This window comes from Haliotis asinina, chromosome 8 (assembly GCF_037392515.1).
Source record: "Haliotis asinina isolate JCU_RB_2024 chromosome 8, JCU_Hal_asi_v2, whole genome shotgun sequence".
Classification (NCBI taxonomy): domain Eukaryota; kingdom Metazoa; phylum Mollusca; class Gastropoda; order Lepetellida; family Haliotidae; genus Haliotis; species Haliotis asinina.
The window spans coordinates 38541327-38559586 of record NC_090287.1 but is presented as its reverse complement, the minus strand read 5'-3'; the positions used below and the strand labels follow the sequence as shown (position 1 = coordinate 38559586).

The window sequence follows — 18260 nt, the reverse complement described above, 5'->3', positions numbered from 1 at the left end:
AGACATCTAAAACATGGAGGAGTAAATGGAAAGAAAAAATGTAAGTTGTCAACCATTAAGTATGAAAAAGTTTCCAACAAGTTTCAAATCTGACATTTAGAGTGAGCTAAAAAGAGTCATCTTGTCTTTTTGCTAGATCACAGTGAACATACACATGCATAAATCACCATATACAGATGATAAATTGTCCAAAAGGGACTTTTCCTGTGAAATGTTTTACCCAAGTCTAGATAAATTTTACAGGAAGAACACTACAGAAGGAAATCCATAAACCTGATCCTAAAGAGAAGTGACATAGTCCTCTAGTCCTCCTGTTGCACCCTTTCAGTATGGTCATGAGTACACCCTAACATGTTTGAAAATCACCATGGAAGTCAGGGGCTCCTTGCCGTAGTTCTTCTTTTAAAAAGGTTTCAATAAGTGGAACGTTTAATTAAAACACACAGGCTAATCTCAAGGATCCCCTGATAATTCAGAACATTGCAAACCATGAAAAAAATTAATTGAGCAAAATCACTATTAACAATTAAAAAACATGTTCCATAATATCAGGTATAAAACACTGAGATAACAGTGCACAATTGTAGAAACTACATGACCTGTCCCTCAGTGTTTCTGCTATGGACACAAATATATCCCTAAAATAGTCGCCATTAACTATAGTTAACGCTTTGTACTCGCTGAAGGGGGATGTGAAACAAAGAGTACTGTAGATAGGCGGTAAGAAACAATGACCCTGTCCGTACAGGCCCCAGTGTGATAGCCTTGGTCCCGTACGCCCCAGGGAACTCTGTGAGGGTCGTAAATAACTGGAAGAGGAACAGAATAGCGAATGGAAGATATGTCTGGGTAATTCGTTGGAATGGAGTGATTCGGCGGACTTTGACCTCCTGTAGGTTTCCACTTGCAATGTAGAGAAGGTCCAGAGAGTGACTTAGATGGAGGAGCAGGGGAACATGGAAAGTTATCACCTGAAAAGCAGGGAAATAATATTGTTATAATCATTCCTGTTGTTCCTCCATAATGATAAAGAATTTGTCAAGGAGTGCAACTGCAATGTATTGTGATGTGATGATGTACTGTGATCATTTGAGTGAGTGAGTGCATTTAATTTTAGGTTGCACTCAGCAATATTCCACCTATATGCTAGCGGTCTGTAACTAATTGAGTCTGGACCAGACAATCCAGTGATCAACGGCATGAGCATCAATCTATACAAATGGGATACCAATATCATGTCAGCAAAGTCCTGACTAGCTGTTCTGTTAGTTGCCCCTTACAGCATGCATGGGTTACTGAAGATCAGTTCTAATCCAGATCATCACAGGTTGATCATTTGCATGTGGCATGCCTGCACAATGCAACTCTTCGCAGTGAATAGCAGCTTCAAGAAAGCCCCAGATTACTTAAGTTTCCACACTGAAATACTGGTCAGTGACTATGAGGGTTTCATCAGTAACTGTCCTGTTGTAAATAAGTAATTCAGCAGACTTTCGTATTTCATAAGGGTTGTCTGAACTCACATGGAAAATGCCATAGAAGTAGGTATGACTCCCTGGGATAAAGGAGCCATTTACAAACAGCCCCCACACAAACAGCACACCGGTGTGGTTCTCCAGGAAGTCTCCTGCAAACCAGGGACCTGTAACCATAGTAACATCACACAGGTCATATGTCATTCAAAGAAATAAGAGATGTGTTACATTACATCTTACAATGGTCATATACAACTCCCACAAACCTTGGACCTATAACATCACATCTTACAATGGTCATATACAACTCCCACAAACCTTGGACCTATAACATCACATCTTACAATGGTCATATACAACTCCCACAAACCTTGGACCTATAACATCACATCTTACAATGGTCATATACAACTCCCACAAACCTTGGACCTATAACATCGCATCTTACATTGGTCAAAGATCAACCCAACAAACCTGGGACCTGTAACATTACATCCTACACTGGTCAAATACCATTCCCACAAACCAGGTACCTGTAATATTACATGTTACATTGTGCAAGTGACAGGTTACAACTTACCAAATGTTACATAAAGAATAGCACCAAGTATAGGGTAGTAAATGCTGTTAGTTCTTGCTGTCAGCCATAGCTTCCATAGCCACCGGTTCACATAATATTCTAGTAGGGACTCCCCTGCAAATAACACCACAATCTGATGAACACATGTCTGTAAACTCACATCAACAGCGGGGATTGGGATAGAGAACTCTGACAATGGTCCATTTTCTGGATTATTAGCCATTTTCGGAATTTAGAAAGGGCCACTCCCCTTGTATCAATAGTAAGCTTCAAAATTTAAAAGGGTCATTTTTTATTCTAATGTGCAAAATGGCCCCTGACCCCTGCCTTTCCCAATCCCTGAAACAGCACAATAAAAAAAATCCACAGCATTTCTTAAGATCATAAAATCAAATCTGAAGTTATTTCATCGAGTATGATGACATACATTGGAAGGAAACAAGCACACAACTGACTGTTTGAATGGCTATTCTTTCTCAGAGAAGCTACCATATAATTTACTAAAACAACAATTAATTATGTACTCAGATTACAATGTTAAATGAAAAAGTTCATATGAATTATGGAAATGCTGCAATAAATTGGCTCTCATGCCCTCTACCCTCTGAACATAATTGCAAGTGAACACCATTAGGTTATCTCCCTTGGAACCCTCTTCATGACTATCCAACGCAACAACCATGTTGTTGAAACCAGTTAGGCAAAAACTGATAACACCACATGCGACAGTTTTCAGTGTAGTGAGCAATTGTGTACATTCCATGTAATACAAGTGTTTTCCGTTTGGAAGCTGTTGACCTTGACATTTCAATTAACGATTTCAGGCAAGTCATAAAGGATAATAAGTCTTTTTTTTATCAATAGGAAGCTAAAGTGAGAGCATATGCCCCAATATGTATAATATTAGCTAAAATGTTGTCTAAAATGTGTAACATTGTCCCATTAATAACAATATTAAGTATAATGTGGTAGATCCTAGCACAGCTAAATTACAGAACCCAGAGGAGAATTAGACAACAGGCAACTGATACTTCATTCTGGAAAATTGAATCAATGGGAAAGTTATGACAAACTTGACTGTTTTCTCACCTTCAAAAAAGAAGTTCCTTATGTTTGAGCATTGTCGTAGGAAGCCTAAGAACAGTATGTACACAAACACCATAACAGCAAATACCACCTTGCCCTGGAATACCAAAAAAGAGACTCAACTATACAGCATGTGCACAGGGTTAAAATCCAGCTCATTATAAGTGTGTTTGGTATAAGTGAGTGAGTATAGTTTTACGCCACACTCAGCAATATTCCTGCTATATGCTGATGGTCTGTATATAATCGAGTCTGGATCATACAATTCAGTGATAAACACTATGAACGTCGATTTGTGCAATTGGGAACCGATGATGTGTCAACCAAAACAACAAGTCTGACTACCTGATCCCAACAGTCACCTCTTATGACAAACATAGTCGCCATTTGTGACAAGCATGGGTTACTGGAGATGTATTCTACCCCTGAACTTCACGAATTGTGTTTTGGTATAAACATACTGGATATCAAAGTATTGTGCCTAAGGTAAGGTGCAATGTGGTTTAACACCGTACTTAAGAATATCATGCTCATAAGACGCTGCACAAGCATGTGTATGTGTGACTGCTTGTGCTAAACCAGATATATGCTGGTTTTATAGTGCTAGCTCACAGAGATACCATGTTGCAGCTAAGCAAGAATACCCCACTGAGACACATCATACTGACTCCAAGCTGACCAGTCCTTGGCTAACCCACTAATGCTGAGTGCCAGACAGGGATCAACAAATACCATATTTTCACATCTAATGATATGAAGCGGCTGGGGATAGAACCCATGAACTTCAGTTCTCCGGATGGACACTCTAACTACCACACAGCAGAACTGAGTCTTATGAGACATGCACCTATAATTTATGACTTACGATGACTCATCTCATTCACCTTCTCCCTTTACTAGTAAGCTTTACCTGTGCCCAGACACAAATATTAAATAGACAATATTTGTGTCATCTTTTGTAAAGGCACTGGAATATTATAAGAGCATCTCAAATCTCACAGTGAAAACAAACGATCAATGATCTAGAGATGACTCACCACAGATGATATATTCATCATGAGGAGAAAACGAGGAGCTAAGAGGAAGTCAGGCCGGCTGCCATCTATTGAAAATGGCTGTTGAACATTCTTCTTTTTGCCCTCGATATCCTAGAAACAAAAACTCACCACCTTTAATTTTTCAGTATTAACTTTATCCATAACGACTTCTTTCGTGACTGTGATGTTTCAGTACAGATTCTTGTACCATTGTCAAGCAGGAAATTTCTTACTGGTGGACTACCTCTCAAAACGTCACATCATTGAGAGCCAATAAGATGTTGATCTGCCTCAGCAGCTGCATGAGAAGAATATCCTATCAGAACAATTTTAAAGCTCAGGGCACCAACAGAATAAGGACCTACAACAAGGCAGCAGTCCCCAGTTGTCAGCTGTAATGTATAGGTTTAGCCTTGTCCTGATTGAACAATCTCTCATCACAATATTTGGCACTGTCAATTTCCCATCTCTTCCAAAATGGGCTACCATTATGTAAATACTACCGATAAAGGCCACAAGAAAATCTTCTATACATGTGGGTTTTAGGCACTTGGACCTTGGATGGGATTATTACAAACACAAATAATTAAAAAAATTCCATCAATCATTAGGTTCAGAATATTTCAACCACCCCTCATATGAAAACAACAACATAATAATATCAGTAGAAAGGGCTGAGTTATGCCAACTCCGATCCAAATTTTGTGAAACACTTTTTAGATAATATATGAATAATATACAACACAAAGTTTCAGCTCCAGACCTTGTAAATTCTGGGGTGACATTTATAGATGCAAAAGGTAACTATAGATGTATTGATGATAGACGGTGCAGTCTTCCATAAACTGGCTTGACTTTTAGCCAGGTGAACTAATTTAAGCCTGATGTTAATATTCTTATGTGCATCAATAGAGTGAAGTCATGAGATGCCCTTACCTCCACTGTGATTCTAATACTGTGAATGGCTGTGCTGTAAGACAGGGGGTTCCACTGAAAGACGTACAAAGGCCCTTCAACATGATGGGCATTGCCAAGGAAACGGTTGTCTATATACACTGCGACTGAGTCTATCTTCACTGTGTGGAATATAAGAATCCTGAAACAAACACGAACCAAACAAACATGACATGGTGAGCGACTGACAAATTTTGACACAACAATTAATTTATAATACAAATGATACGTGTCATTCACTAATTTGCCGAATCCTTATCCATACTCCATTTATCAGGCAACACCAACGAGCTTAATGCTGATGGCAATCCAAGGTGGTTTTTATACAGATACCAGATGCCAGTTTAGAGAGTGTTAATTACTGTACGAACAGTCAGTTGGGAGTATTTTGTGCCAAAATACTAAGTAGACTGATGTTGGGTTAGAGGGCATGTAAATGATCATAAATTAACTAGCTTCTGTCGGGATCAGATTCTAGTGATGATATTGAGACCGCGTCAGATTGGGGGTGCTGCCAGTTTTGAGAGCTTAAAAAGTATTTAATGTCACATTGTATTGAGTGAATGGCATTGCTTGTGCCATTATGAAATATTGTAAAGTAATCAATTTGGTGTGTAAAAAAACAAACAACCCATCTGAATTGTCTCTTTCCACAATAATCATGATTGAAAAAGACTAAAAAGCAGGTTTTGTAAGATACCGGATATGTGTTGATTCCCTCTGTCGGTACAAAGGTTCGTGAGACTCGGACTGGAACAGGGCATTCTTGGGGTTGGTGATGATGACGAGAGGCCACTCCCCGAGGCTGGCATCCAGGAAGGACAGGATGTCATGGTCGAACACCAAGATACGGAATCTGCACAACAATCACACAGCATTCAAAACTGTGAATTACAGAGCAACACCAACAGTCTGTAACATTTACCTGTGAAGATGCTTGTTGTAAGTGGCGATTAATAGGATCGGGTGGTTGGCTCAGTGATGTGGTTGACATGTCATTGTATCCTAATTGCATAGATCAATACTCATGCTGTGGATCACTGGATTGCCTGGTTCAGACTCAATTCTTAATTATTTACAGACTGCTGCAATATAGCTGTGATATTGCTGTGTGTGGTCTAAAACTAAACTCACTCACAAGGACATATGGAAAATAGACCGATCAGACAATCAGGATATTCTGTTGATGGACCAGAACTCTGACTGGCAAATGAACTAAGGACTTCAAAATCATTGCTAAGAATTCCTTTGTTTAGATCAGCCTAATAAGGGCTATGACTAAAAAGTGCCTTTGAGCAGCAGTTTATTGCAGGATATCAGAACCCATATAGCAACGTCCACATAAGTGTGTTTAATTAACATTCAGTAATTATCATTTTAATGGATTTTCTATTTCCTTAGTATCACTGTCTAAGAGTCCACCTTCAGCTTTCTATCTGGACTACAGAATTATGTTAGGCAGCTATTGTATATGATACAGGGAACTGATAAAAGTATGTTTTATGGATATCTTATCCCATTTCTTTCAAACAAATATATGTATAAACGTGTGTTTATTTATCAAATTCCATTTTTAAGACATTTTGCTGAGGCAGATATATAAACAATAGGGCTGTAATGATTCACTTGTTTATTCCATGAATCAAATCATATCCTCTCAAGAATTTAACTACTTATTTTAATCGGATATATATAAATTTGTTAAAAAAGAATATTTTACTTAAATTTAATTATTTACAACCTAAGTTCATCATGAGTTTGGTACATACATCCTGTTGTCCTTCCAGTCACCCAGTTCTAGCTCCAGCATGCCAGTCTTGTGTCGGGTGTACATGTTTGGCATCAGGCCATTCAGGGTGTGGAGGTGGCCACACAGGTAGACAATACCTTGCCTGTATACAACAGAGTAACACATACTGAGAAAAAGAAATAAAGGAACACAAGAAAATTCAAATTTCCTTTCATACTGTCAAGTTTTCATCATGAATAGCGCTGTGGGAAGAAATCTAAGAATAAATAAAGGAACACTGACAAGAAGTGGTGTTCCCTTATGTGCTTCCCTCAGTATATGTATATGTGGATGAAGGTATCAAAAAGTCCCACCCAAGAATCATCATGTATAAGTGAAAAATGTTATAGTTGAAAAGTGGGAGAGACTTAAGCTGCTTTAAATGTGATCTCAATTATAGTAAGGCAAGTCTGCTTATGGAACAAATGAACAGAACAATGGTGGTACAGTATCAGAATCTTGGAAACCATAGTTACAGTGCCAGTAAACCCAGAAACATGTTCAAGCCTGAATTTGGAAGAATCAAAATCTAATTTAACAGAAAAAGAGACTCAAGCCTTCAAGAAAGACTGTCTTTTAGAGTTTTTGTTTTGAACTGTCACAATGAAGAAAAAATTTAAAAGAAACAATGTCTTAGAATGAGCATAGTAATGGAAGGTTCATAAATGAGGTTATGATCAAAGGATGATTCTACTGATTCTACTGTTTCATCTTCTGCTGTGTACACTGGACTAAGGTAGTTTCACAAACAGTGTTGCCATTACACCATACACTACACATCAGCAGTTTCACCTTAAACACAACCACTTTGTTGATTCCACCTAACACTGTGTTAACACTTCAGTGATATCTTACATTGTAACACATTAGAGACTGTTCATAATTTTTCATGAGTTATTGCTAGGGGTAAGGGTAAGGATGATTTTTTACGGAGGAGCATGTATGAAGTGATTAAACCATCCACACAAATTTATGTACAACATAAGTGCATTTCCTCAGAACAAAAGGGGTGACCCCTTTAAAATCATCATCGCCCCCTTCCCCATACCCCACATAAATAATGAAAGGTCCCTAAGTGATACCATATTATACTACACAAATACTGTGGTGATATCATCTTACACTGCACCAACACTCAGGTGATACCATATAGCACTACACAAATACTGTGGCAATATCATCTTACACTGCACCAACACTCAGGTGATACCATAAAGCACTACACAAATGCTGTGGCGATATCATCTTACACGGCACTAACACTACATTGATTCCACCTCACACTACACTACAACGGTTCTGCCGTACATTCCACTAATTCAACTAATTAGAGTTCCATTCACTCACTGCTGCTGTTACCTCATGATATGTTTGAGACCTGGTGGATCCTGCACTATGAGAGAGGTGGGGTAGTGACCGAACCACACTGTTTGATTACTGTCTATTGTTTCATCTCTGTGTCTCTGAAGCTCTGTCACACGATCCTGAAATTGAAGCAGAGTATATCTAAATCCTGATAGTGCACTCAAAGTCACTGTCTCCCCAAGCTGCAGTGCATCTAGAGTTACACTGGAGCTTATGTCGTGTGTTTAAAGAAAGAAACAAAGTACTGTTTTTTGTGGAACTCAAGCATTTGTCTCCTTGACAAAGCAATTGAGTTCGGTTTTACTCAGCTTCTAGCAATACTGCAGCAACATCACAGAGGGGACACCAGGAATGGGTGTTTCACACTGTACCCAAGTGAAGAATCGAGCTCATATCTTCAGTACGCTGAGCAAATGCTTTACCACTTGGTTACCCCTCCAAGGCAAAGAGGACAAAGACAGTACTTTAAACAGGAACAACTGCAAGTGCCATGGTCTTGTCTTTCGTTCTTGCAACTATCACAAGGGTGTTTTGTGTAATGGGGCTTCTAGACTTATCAATATTTCAATGACAGAAAATAATAATCATGATGAAATACATGGCATGGGGTTAAAAGGGGTCAGCATTACTGCACAAAGATGAACATGACTAGTGTGCATTGCAGCTGTTTCTTTTACCACTTCTGGTTTTAAAATGCTTTCGCACTGCAATACCTTGCCTCATGTTAACATGGATACTTGTTTAAGCCTCATAGTCATGTTAACTCCCACCACAGGCAGGGCAACAATAAGTAGCATCTTTCAATGGCTCTTGGCATGAGGTCAAACAACCAGACCCTCCATCGACTAGATATGGCATTGAAGAGAAAATGAAAAACTTCGCTAACAGTATGCATAGGGGGTCTAGCCTAACTACCCCTTGGACAAATGACCCCTGGACAACATCCCCGTGACAAGTGTCCCCTGGCTATCTGCTCCCTGTCCACTGTGCCTCTCAGACAACTGGGTCCCAGAAAAATGCCCCCAATCAAAACAAAAACATTCAAACTAATAGTAATAGTTTTAAATTTTAAAGCAGTATAATACAAAACAACATATCAATCTTCAAATTCAGTTAGAACACATTTATCAGAAACTTCAAAAATATCACTTCACTTCACTTCACTTCACTTCACTTCACTTCACTTCACTTCACTTCACTTCACTTCACTTCACTTCACTTCACTTCACTTCACTTCACTTCACTTCAAAGGACAGATTGTGGGAGATTACTCTTAAAAGTTTCAAAATGTCCATAGAGTTATATTTTTCAACAACACATGCAAGTCTTTTGGCACTGTCACTGTAGGCTTTTCATTAGGGGGAAACACATTTAATTCAGTTTAACAATCCTATCAAGATGGAAGCCAGTTCTTAGATAGCCAGTTGATATTATGTAATTAAGTTGTTATCTTAATCACTACTCAGCACATGGTTGTGTTGATGGATATAATTTCAGATTGAGTTTAATAAATAGAATGCTAGCTTTTTGTTTTGACGGGGTCACTTGTCCTAGGGGGCAATTAGCCTAGGGGGCAGTTGTCCTACATGATTGATGCAGGGGGGCGGAGCAAATAGCCAGGGGGCAGTTGTCGGTTGGTAGTTAGCCAGATACCTGTACAGGTAATTGGTAAATTGTCTCACATCATTTAGAAATTACCTCCCCTTAACACGTTAAATGTTCAGCAACCCATACTTGTCACAAGAGGAAAATAGATTGAGTGGTCAAGATTTGTGACCATGCTGATTGCTAGTCAACATACATTGCCAGCATGGGAAGATCTTACATAACAATCGTACACACATAACCTGGAGGTTGTCAAACCTCTGATAACACAACATATCTACATACAGCCCTTCAACTTCACACCCTGACTGAATCTACCATTAATGTGCATGAGTTTTAGTTTTACAACATCTTTAACTATATTCAAACAATATCACCTGGGGCAAATATCGCAACTAGGTCTTCAGTGTGATGAACGCACACCTTAACCAATAGGCTCCTGCACACCCCTAACATTAACGTCAGTAGGTATGCTAATAACAACACTAGACCTGTAATCATTCAATAAAAGAATAAAGTTTTGCTCATGCAAGCAGTCCCTGAATAATCTTGGTACTTGAGCAGACTGCTTCTTCAGACTTACATCATTGAGCTGACCAAAGAAGTTGAATGGCCTGCGTGGTCCCGGGTCTGGGCATGCATCCACTGAGATGAAGGAGTACTTGCCGTACTTGGTGGTGTGAACATACTTGTACGATGTTGTATGCTCCAAGCCTTGTGCGGAGTACTGTCTGAAACAACAAAATTCACAAATTAAGCAATAAACACCTTGTTACATTTTTCTCTCTGCCTCATTATCATAACATGCACTAATCATTGCACAGTCCTGCAGATGACACCCATGAAGTTCGGGGTTAGAATTGGTCTCCAGTAGCTGCTGCTTGTTGTAAGAGGCGAATAATGGGATCGGAGAGTCAGACTTGCTGACTTGTTTGACACGCCATCGCATTCCATTTACGTGGATCCATGCTCGTGCTGTTGATCACTAGATTGTCTGGTCCAGGCGGTTACTTACAGACTGGTACCATCTAGCTGATTCTTCTACTGTGACACAGACTTCATCTTCAAACAAAGTAGTATTCTACTGTGCATGGCTTGTAAGGAATTGTGAAATCTAATAAAAATGATCCCAACTATTGTCCCTTCTATGTACATTTGTTTACATGTTTACTGACCTGTACAAATTCTGTTGACTTTGTAGATCTGGTACATCAAATGCATCTGAGAAGAGAAAATTTGAAACTTAACAACTTTTGGCAATAATGTTTACTCAGAAAGTCACTTTATCGTTCACTTTTCTGTGGTAACATCATTCATAATGTGTAATATATGTATCCATAATCTGTTTCTGACTTGCAGCCATGGCCCAATGAGGTAAGGTGAAATAGGGTTTAATGTTATATTCAACATTATCCTTGTATTACACTTCAAAGGAGGCATGCTTGCACATATCAAGATCACATTGATGAACCAATCAAATTTTAACATTCTGACATGGCGCTAAGATAACAGGAGTTATCTTATTTCCCATAGATTTTATAATGAAATTCATTGCATCAATCATGTGAAACGTCAAGACTGAGAGAGAGCCTAGATTCAAATGCAGCTTCCAACACTGCAATGTGTGGTGATCACCATGGTTTCCTCTGATGTCCAGCCATCTGGCGTTGTGGAACTTGCTACATTCTCTGAGTGTCTTGTGATACTCCTCCCACTCTATCCGATACTGGCCTGACCCTCGGCCATTTCGCTCTTTTGCATCAACAAGATCACCTGCAAAATGGAAAATGGTGCCTTAGCTGTGTTACTGGTATGGATCAACTGACTCATGCAATATCTGGGTGGCAAGAAAAATGTGTAACAGCACAGATATCTTTCTTCATTTGTGGTTCAATGCCACACTGAGCAAATTTCCAGCCTAATTGCTGAGATCTGTAAATAATCAAGCCTGGACCAGACAATCCAGTGATCAACAGCATGGGCATCAACTTTCCCAACTGGGATATGATGACATGTATCAACCAAGTCAGCGTGACTTATCACCTGATCCTGTCAGTCGCCTCAGTATGGGTTGCTGAAGACCAGGTTAACCCCAGACCGTCATGGGTCTGTGCAGATATGTATAGTAGCAAGATATAAATGAAGATATAAATGAAATGAAGAGTTAGTCTGACCCCCAGCATAAATCCTCACCTGTTGCCAGCACTATGTCGGGTTTTATCACACTTAGGTAGTCTTTGCAAAATCGCACCACATCTGGTGCTCGTTGTTTATCAAAAAACTTGCTTATGTGGAAATCTGAAATCTAAAAAGAATCATCAGTGTTTACCATCAGCACTGTGGTTACCAACAAACTTGGCATTGATGTATACATCATTGTATACACACATGTAATACACTATTGCAGGACATATTTTGCAAGTTTAATTGTTGACAATGAAAATAAGTGCATTTAATGCTCTTTCACATGTTATCAAAGTTCATATCTCTTTCTTAAAAAGGATTAAGCATTACTGTGTTGATTACAGTTACTAGTTTACTTTGTCATACATTCATATGTGTCATTTCTACTAGAAAATACATTTTTAATGGTTCAATACTGACCAGCACTGTTGATAGTTACAACTGCTTCAGCACCATTTTTTTCAAACATATCAGCCCCCTCTTTCAAGACATTTGACATTTAGAAGACATATATACAGGAGTCTGACGTGGGTTGATCAACTATAATATATACCCTGAGCCTTCTTACAACGATTGTATGCTTCAAGTTATGTCACATGAGAATAATGATAATATAATGTGTTATTTGCAGAAATTGCTCACCCTTCATCAGTACATTTATGCCTGATGTAACCCATTGCAGTTATTGCCAAGTCTTTTCTGATGCAATCAGGCCAGACTTTAGTTCACTTCTTGGGGAGGGAAATATTGATCAATACTTTGGTAAAACATTTTAAAATATATTTCAGATTGTTCCTTTACTTATGTCTTACTATGAAACTTGGTAGGGAGAGGTTATTCCTCTTGGCTCATTGGTTTGACAATGGAATCTGTTGATTTGGCATGGACAATCTTTGATGTGAACATGATTACAAAATGGAGCTTTCAATATGTATTTTCTTTTATTTTCCACAATATCACAGGGTCAGCTGATTGTACAAAATGGTTTTGAGAAAAGACAATTACTATTTTTCCCCAAATTATTCAAAATACCTAAAGTTCTGAATGTTAAAAAGTGCAAGATAGTACTGCATGTTATATTATTAAAAATGTTAGAATATTAAAATATTTAATGACTCTAACTATAATATTTCATGCTAAGCACACATTTTCAGACGAATGACAGACACAACTATTTACTAATGCTGTTAAGAAAGTTTTAAAATGTAACAAGTTAAACTTGGGATTACACTTTCTTGATAGAAATTCTAGCACTAACTAAACCCAGATTTATGGATGTCAACTTCTTTATTGTTGATAACATGATGTTTTGGAGCGTATACTTGCTCCTTCGTCATGTGAATAGCAGGCAGTACCAAGTGGGGTATATATAGAGGTGCTACAAAGAAAACATGATTAACAATATTGAAGACTCAAAATATAATACAGACATGAGAAGTACTTTTAGGGCTCGAGTGCCATGCAGGGTGTAAACACACATCTCTCTGAGAAAGCAACCTATCACCAGCACACAACAACAACCTAATCCAGTCAATCACTAAGGCTTTCCACTCATGCAGACATCAAAGCTTAATATTATACTAATCAGAAATAAAATACTAATCACATGATTATTCTCCATGGCTTTTGTGTTTATCTTGGTTTGCGAAAACAGATACAGTAGAACACGGATATAACGAACTCCAAGGGACCAAGGGATTTAGTTCGCTATATCCGTTGTTCGTTATTCACGTTTGCCCGCCATATTGGCTTATAGAGATGAAGAGACACGTATATACATGGGCTACATATTTTTATTCTTGTACATTGACATTAAAATTCTGATTTCATTGTTCAAATACATTATCTAGAACATGTTTAACAATCACAACAATTTCAACAATATAACACTTAACTGCGTTTAACATGGGGTCAACTGATGCACTTTACCCGTGAGCTGATTTGCATGCAATACCAAGCCTCTGTTTGAACCTGTCAATCCAAGCACTGTTGCAACTGAAATCTAAATGACCTAACTTGGATGCCAATTCATTTGCCTTAGTCTGCAACAGTCTCAAGGGAATGTTTTCACTTCTCGCTCCTTGAAACCATTTGTAGAGCACATCTTCCACATCTTGGTGATTTGCAGTTCGTAACTTCTTGCGGGCGGGGCCGAAATCACTAGAGACACATTTTGCCAGTATCGAGTCGCGATTCTTAATAATGGAACTGAGTGTTGATTTCGGAATGCCAAAGTCGAGAGCGATGTTTGTCTTCGATCTTACTCCTGATTCTACAGCCTGGATTATCTGAAGCTTTGTGTCAAAGGTGATAGCTTTACGTTTGCCTGCCATAGCGACGAGAGCGAACTGAAGATCTGTGTATCAGTCAAGCTTTTAAACACGATGTGTTTCTTTTGTTAATTAATTAATGACTATCAAACAATAGTTGATTCACTGCCCACAAGGTTGATGTATACTGCTAAGTCGCTGAGTTGACACTGAGCTGACACTGAGTGAGTTCGCTACTCATGTCGTTAATTGGGCTTGGGGTCAGGAAATCAGTTCGCTATAACCATTAATTCGCTACTCTTGAGTTCGTTATTCATGCATAATTTTAATGATATTATAAAGGGACCATTGACGGGACTTTTAAATTTGTTCGCTATATCCGTTTGTTCGCTATATCCGTGTTCGCTATATCCATGTTCTACTGTATGAGCACTACCTCAGGAGCATAATACTAAGTTATAGAAATGATATTGTATCTGATTCAGAAATGGACCCACACTCTTGATCAGTTTGGGGCTCCTCATAGCCAGTGCACAAAGTCAGCTACCTAACCCTCTCAGTTACTATGGCTGTACTGCTATGTGTAATAAGTTTCAAGAAGTTATTCAATACATCATAATAACTCATACACATGTTCATGGTGATGCTATCAGACACATACCATTACCCATTACTCTTTCTGAGTATGTAATCAATAAATTTCACCTACTCATGGTGAAAATGATAACATTACTGAGAGTGTTAAGCATTAAGTATACAATTAACTGTTGTTATAATGAACCCAAAATGACCATTAATTCTAGTTCGTTACAATTGTGAGAGTGTTAAGCATTAAGTATACAATTAACTGTTGTTATAATGAACCCAAAATGACCATTAATTCTAGTTTGTTATAATTGTGGGGTGCATGGTAGCCTTGTGATTAAGGCAAACATTTGCCACCAAAAGACCCACACTTTAAGTTTGATATCAAAACTACCTTATCAAATAACAATTAGATGCAACTACATGTACATTGTATATGCTAACAAAACAACATGTGAAAACATGATGAAGTATTTCTTGTTTTTTATAGTGGCTCCACTTTGTATGATAGTGTCAAATGAAGTATCTAGATATAAAATGTCAATATGGTTTAAGAAGCAAGGTACATAAATGATCAGATAATTCACAGTCGACTGAGACTTGGATACAGTGATTTTAACTAGGACAAATTTCAAAGATATATATCAGAAAACCTGGTCTGCTCTTGGGGGCACCAAATCGAGAATTCATATCATTATTTCTTTACTTGTACTAAGTATAGTGAAATTGGAAAAAATGCTGTCCTTTACATCCATGGATATATCATAACAAGAGTCTAAGCAAAAATGTTGCAATTGATATTTTAAAATCTATTCATCACTTCATAACTAAAAGCAATCGATTTGTAAGTATTTAGGCAAGCCTCGTATGATTGTGACTGCAAAATCTAAACAAAAAAAATGTGCAAATCTATAACTGTATGTTTACCATCATTACAACATTTGTCACCACATTGTACTGTTAATTGCATCTTTGATTCATTTACTTGTATCCATCACGATCTTGGAATTGTTGAAATATGCTTGTTTACCAACCAAGGTTTCAGAAAATAAGTATGTTTAAACCATAAATGATAAAAATATATACTCTTAGCAGTTATTGAAGAGGGACTTGGTCAAACGACTTTTATTCCTCTCATCACCATCTGATGCAATATTTTATTATTTAGTAACATCCAGGATACTAACTCTCTTTCTGCATTATGCTTAGCATGTTAATTCTATTTACAAAAAATGTTTTATGATTACTTTTTACGCATATTTCTTAGCAGCTGATTCTGCAACTGCTCTGAAGCATTACGTCTCATTTACATACCTGTACTATCCAAAATACTCTGTCATACTTATCACCCATTTTATCTTCATTTTTCTCATTCTCACTCTGTTTGTGTTTGGTGACGTGGTCGTTGCCGGTTCTTGAATCAATCAGATCCACAATAAACGTACACAAAACAGCTATGCCAACGAAGTACAAAACGATTAAATGTAACAGTCGCATTTCCAACTTGTAAGTCCCTTCATGGAGAGGGCGCTAATGGGTTAATTTTTCGTCAACTGAGTCTAGCAGACACCATTGCTAACATATCAAAGGGCGGTAATTCTAAAGTGAACACACAAGTGATAGCCACTAATACATGACGTGGTTTCAAACACGTCGTCGTCCCGAATTATTGTACACTCATACATTCCAACAACCTCTGGTTTATGACTCATGCTTTTATGACTCATGCCACGATATCACGATAAAACAGATAAGTTTCACACAAAACTGGGCTCATGTGAAAAATGCACGCGTTGACCACTAAAGATCACACAAATATAGGTCTGAATGCATCGTTTTCAGTGACTTTTTCGAGAGGGGCAAAATGCAGTTACGTCTTCACTACAGGTTCCAATCTGGAGTCATTCGGGGCTCTCGCCTTAGGACCCCGGTATTTTAATCTCTTACTTATCTTTGAAGTTCTGTACATATACAGACGCATATTTTTATTACATTTAATGTTACAGTGTTTCATTGTTAGTGGCTCCTTTCTGTCCTGAAACGAAAATTTTAAATGAGTGTGCGTTTCTTGTATCATAAGTAGCTGATTGTATATTTCTCCAAAGATATAAACAAAGTTAGCGATTTATATTCCAAGTTTTGAAGTGGTGTTTCCCTGATACTGCATCCTTGTAAAATAAGAAGTAACATGTCTGTCTTAGAATCTTATATGGATATAGCTATTTTTAGAAATAGAAGTGATTCAGTAACTATGTCTTTTGGTATTAAATTATATTTTTACCAAAGTTAGTTAAATGCTGAGAAGGACAATTTAATCTCTGGCTTCAATCGGGCACTTGAACACTGTGGAAGATAGAATAAGTGAGTTTAGTTTTAGGCCGTTTTTTATCAATATTCCAGCAATATACACGACAGGGTACCTCAGAAATGGGTTTCAGACGTTGTACCCACGTGTGGAATCGAACCAGGGTCTTAGGAGTGACAGACGAACGCTTTCGCTTTCACCACCATGCTACCCCACTGCCCCAAAAGGAGAATGAAGGATTGGAGTACGAAATGTTAGAGAGAGAGGGATATCTGTGAAGACTGTGGTTGAAGAACAGTGGCTTCAGACAGGACTGGTGTTATTAGTTAAATGGAAGAATGATGTGGCAAATTTCATTACTGAATCTGAAGGTGAACATTGATTATGCTAAGTGAGTGAGTGAGTGAGTGAGTGAGTGAGTGAGTGAGTGAGTGAGTGAGTGAGTGAGTGAGTGAGTGAGTGAGTGAGTGAGTGAGTGAGTGAGTGAGTGAGTGAGTGAGTGAGTGAGTGAGTGAGTGAGTGAGTGGTTTTCATGCCGTGTTGAGCAATATTCAAGCATTGATGAATCGAAACTAGGCATCGTAATACGATGAATAAAGAAGTGAAGGTGAACCACAATGTGCCGTTAACTCAGTAACAATGTGCCGTTAACTCAGTAACAATGTGCCGTTAACTCAGTAACAATGTGCCGTTAACTCAGTAACAATGTGCCGTTAACTCAGTAACAATGTGCCGTTAACTCAGTAACAATGTGCCGTTAACTCAGTAACAATGTGCCGTTAACTCAGTGACAATGTGCCCTTAACTCAGTAAATTAAATGTGCAAATTAAATCTGACCACTCACATACAGTCAGTCAAGGAAAATAAGTTATTTCAAGTGAACATCACGCAGTAACTCATAACTTAAAACTGGCTCACTGAAACGTCAATCCTCATTTCGCTTCACATTCCAGATTTGTATATCACTCAGTGTTTCAATCCCTTAAACTCACATTACCACCACAACAAAGGGATTATACTAACA

General features: G+C 38.1%; 1 protein-coding gene across 1 annotated transcript; it reads right to left on the bottom strand.

Moving 5' to 3' along the window:
* Positions 1-230: 230 nt before the first annotated feature.
* Positions 231-16452, bottom strand: LOC137293845 (transmembrane protein 62-like). Its single transcript, XM_067824616.1, has 14 exons — positions 16245-16452; positions 12085-12196; positions 11527-11664; positions 11067-11112; positions 10475-10622; positions 8281-8405; positions 6902-7024; positions 5833-5988; positions 5115-5274; positions 4179-4289; positions 3145-3238; positions 2056-2169; positions 1524-1642; positions 231-971 (listed from the first exon to the last, which is right to left on the bottom strand). The coding sequence occupies exons 1-14, from the start codon at positions 16425-16427 to the stop codon at positions 654-656; spliced, it is 1947 nt and encodes a 648-aa protein (XP_067680717.1). The 5' UTR covers positions 16428-16452; the 3' UTR covers positions 231-653.
* Positions 16453-18260: the final 1808 nt, after the last annotated feature.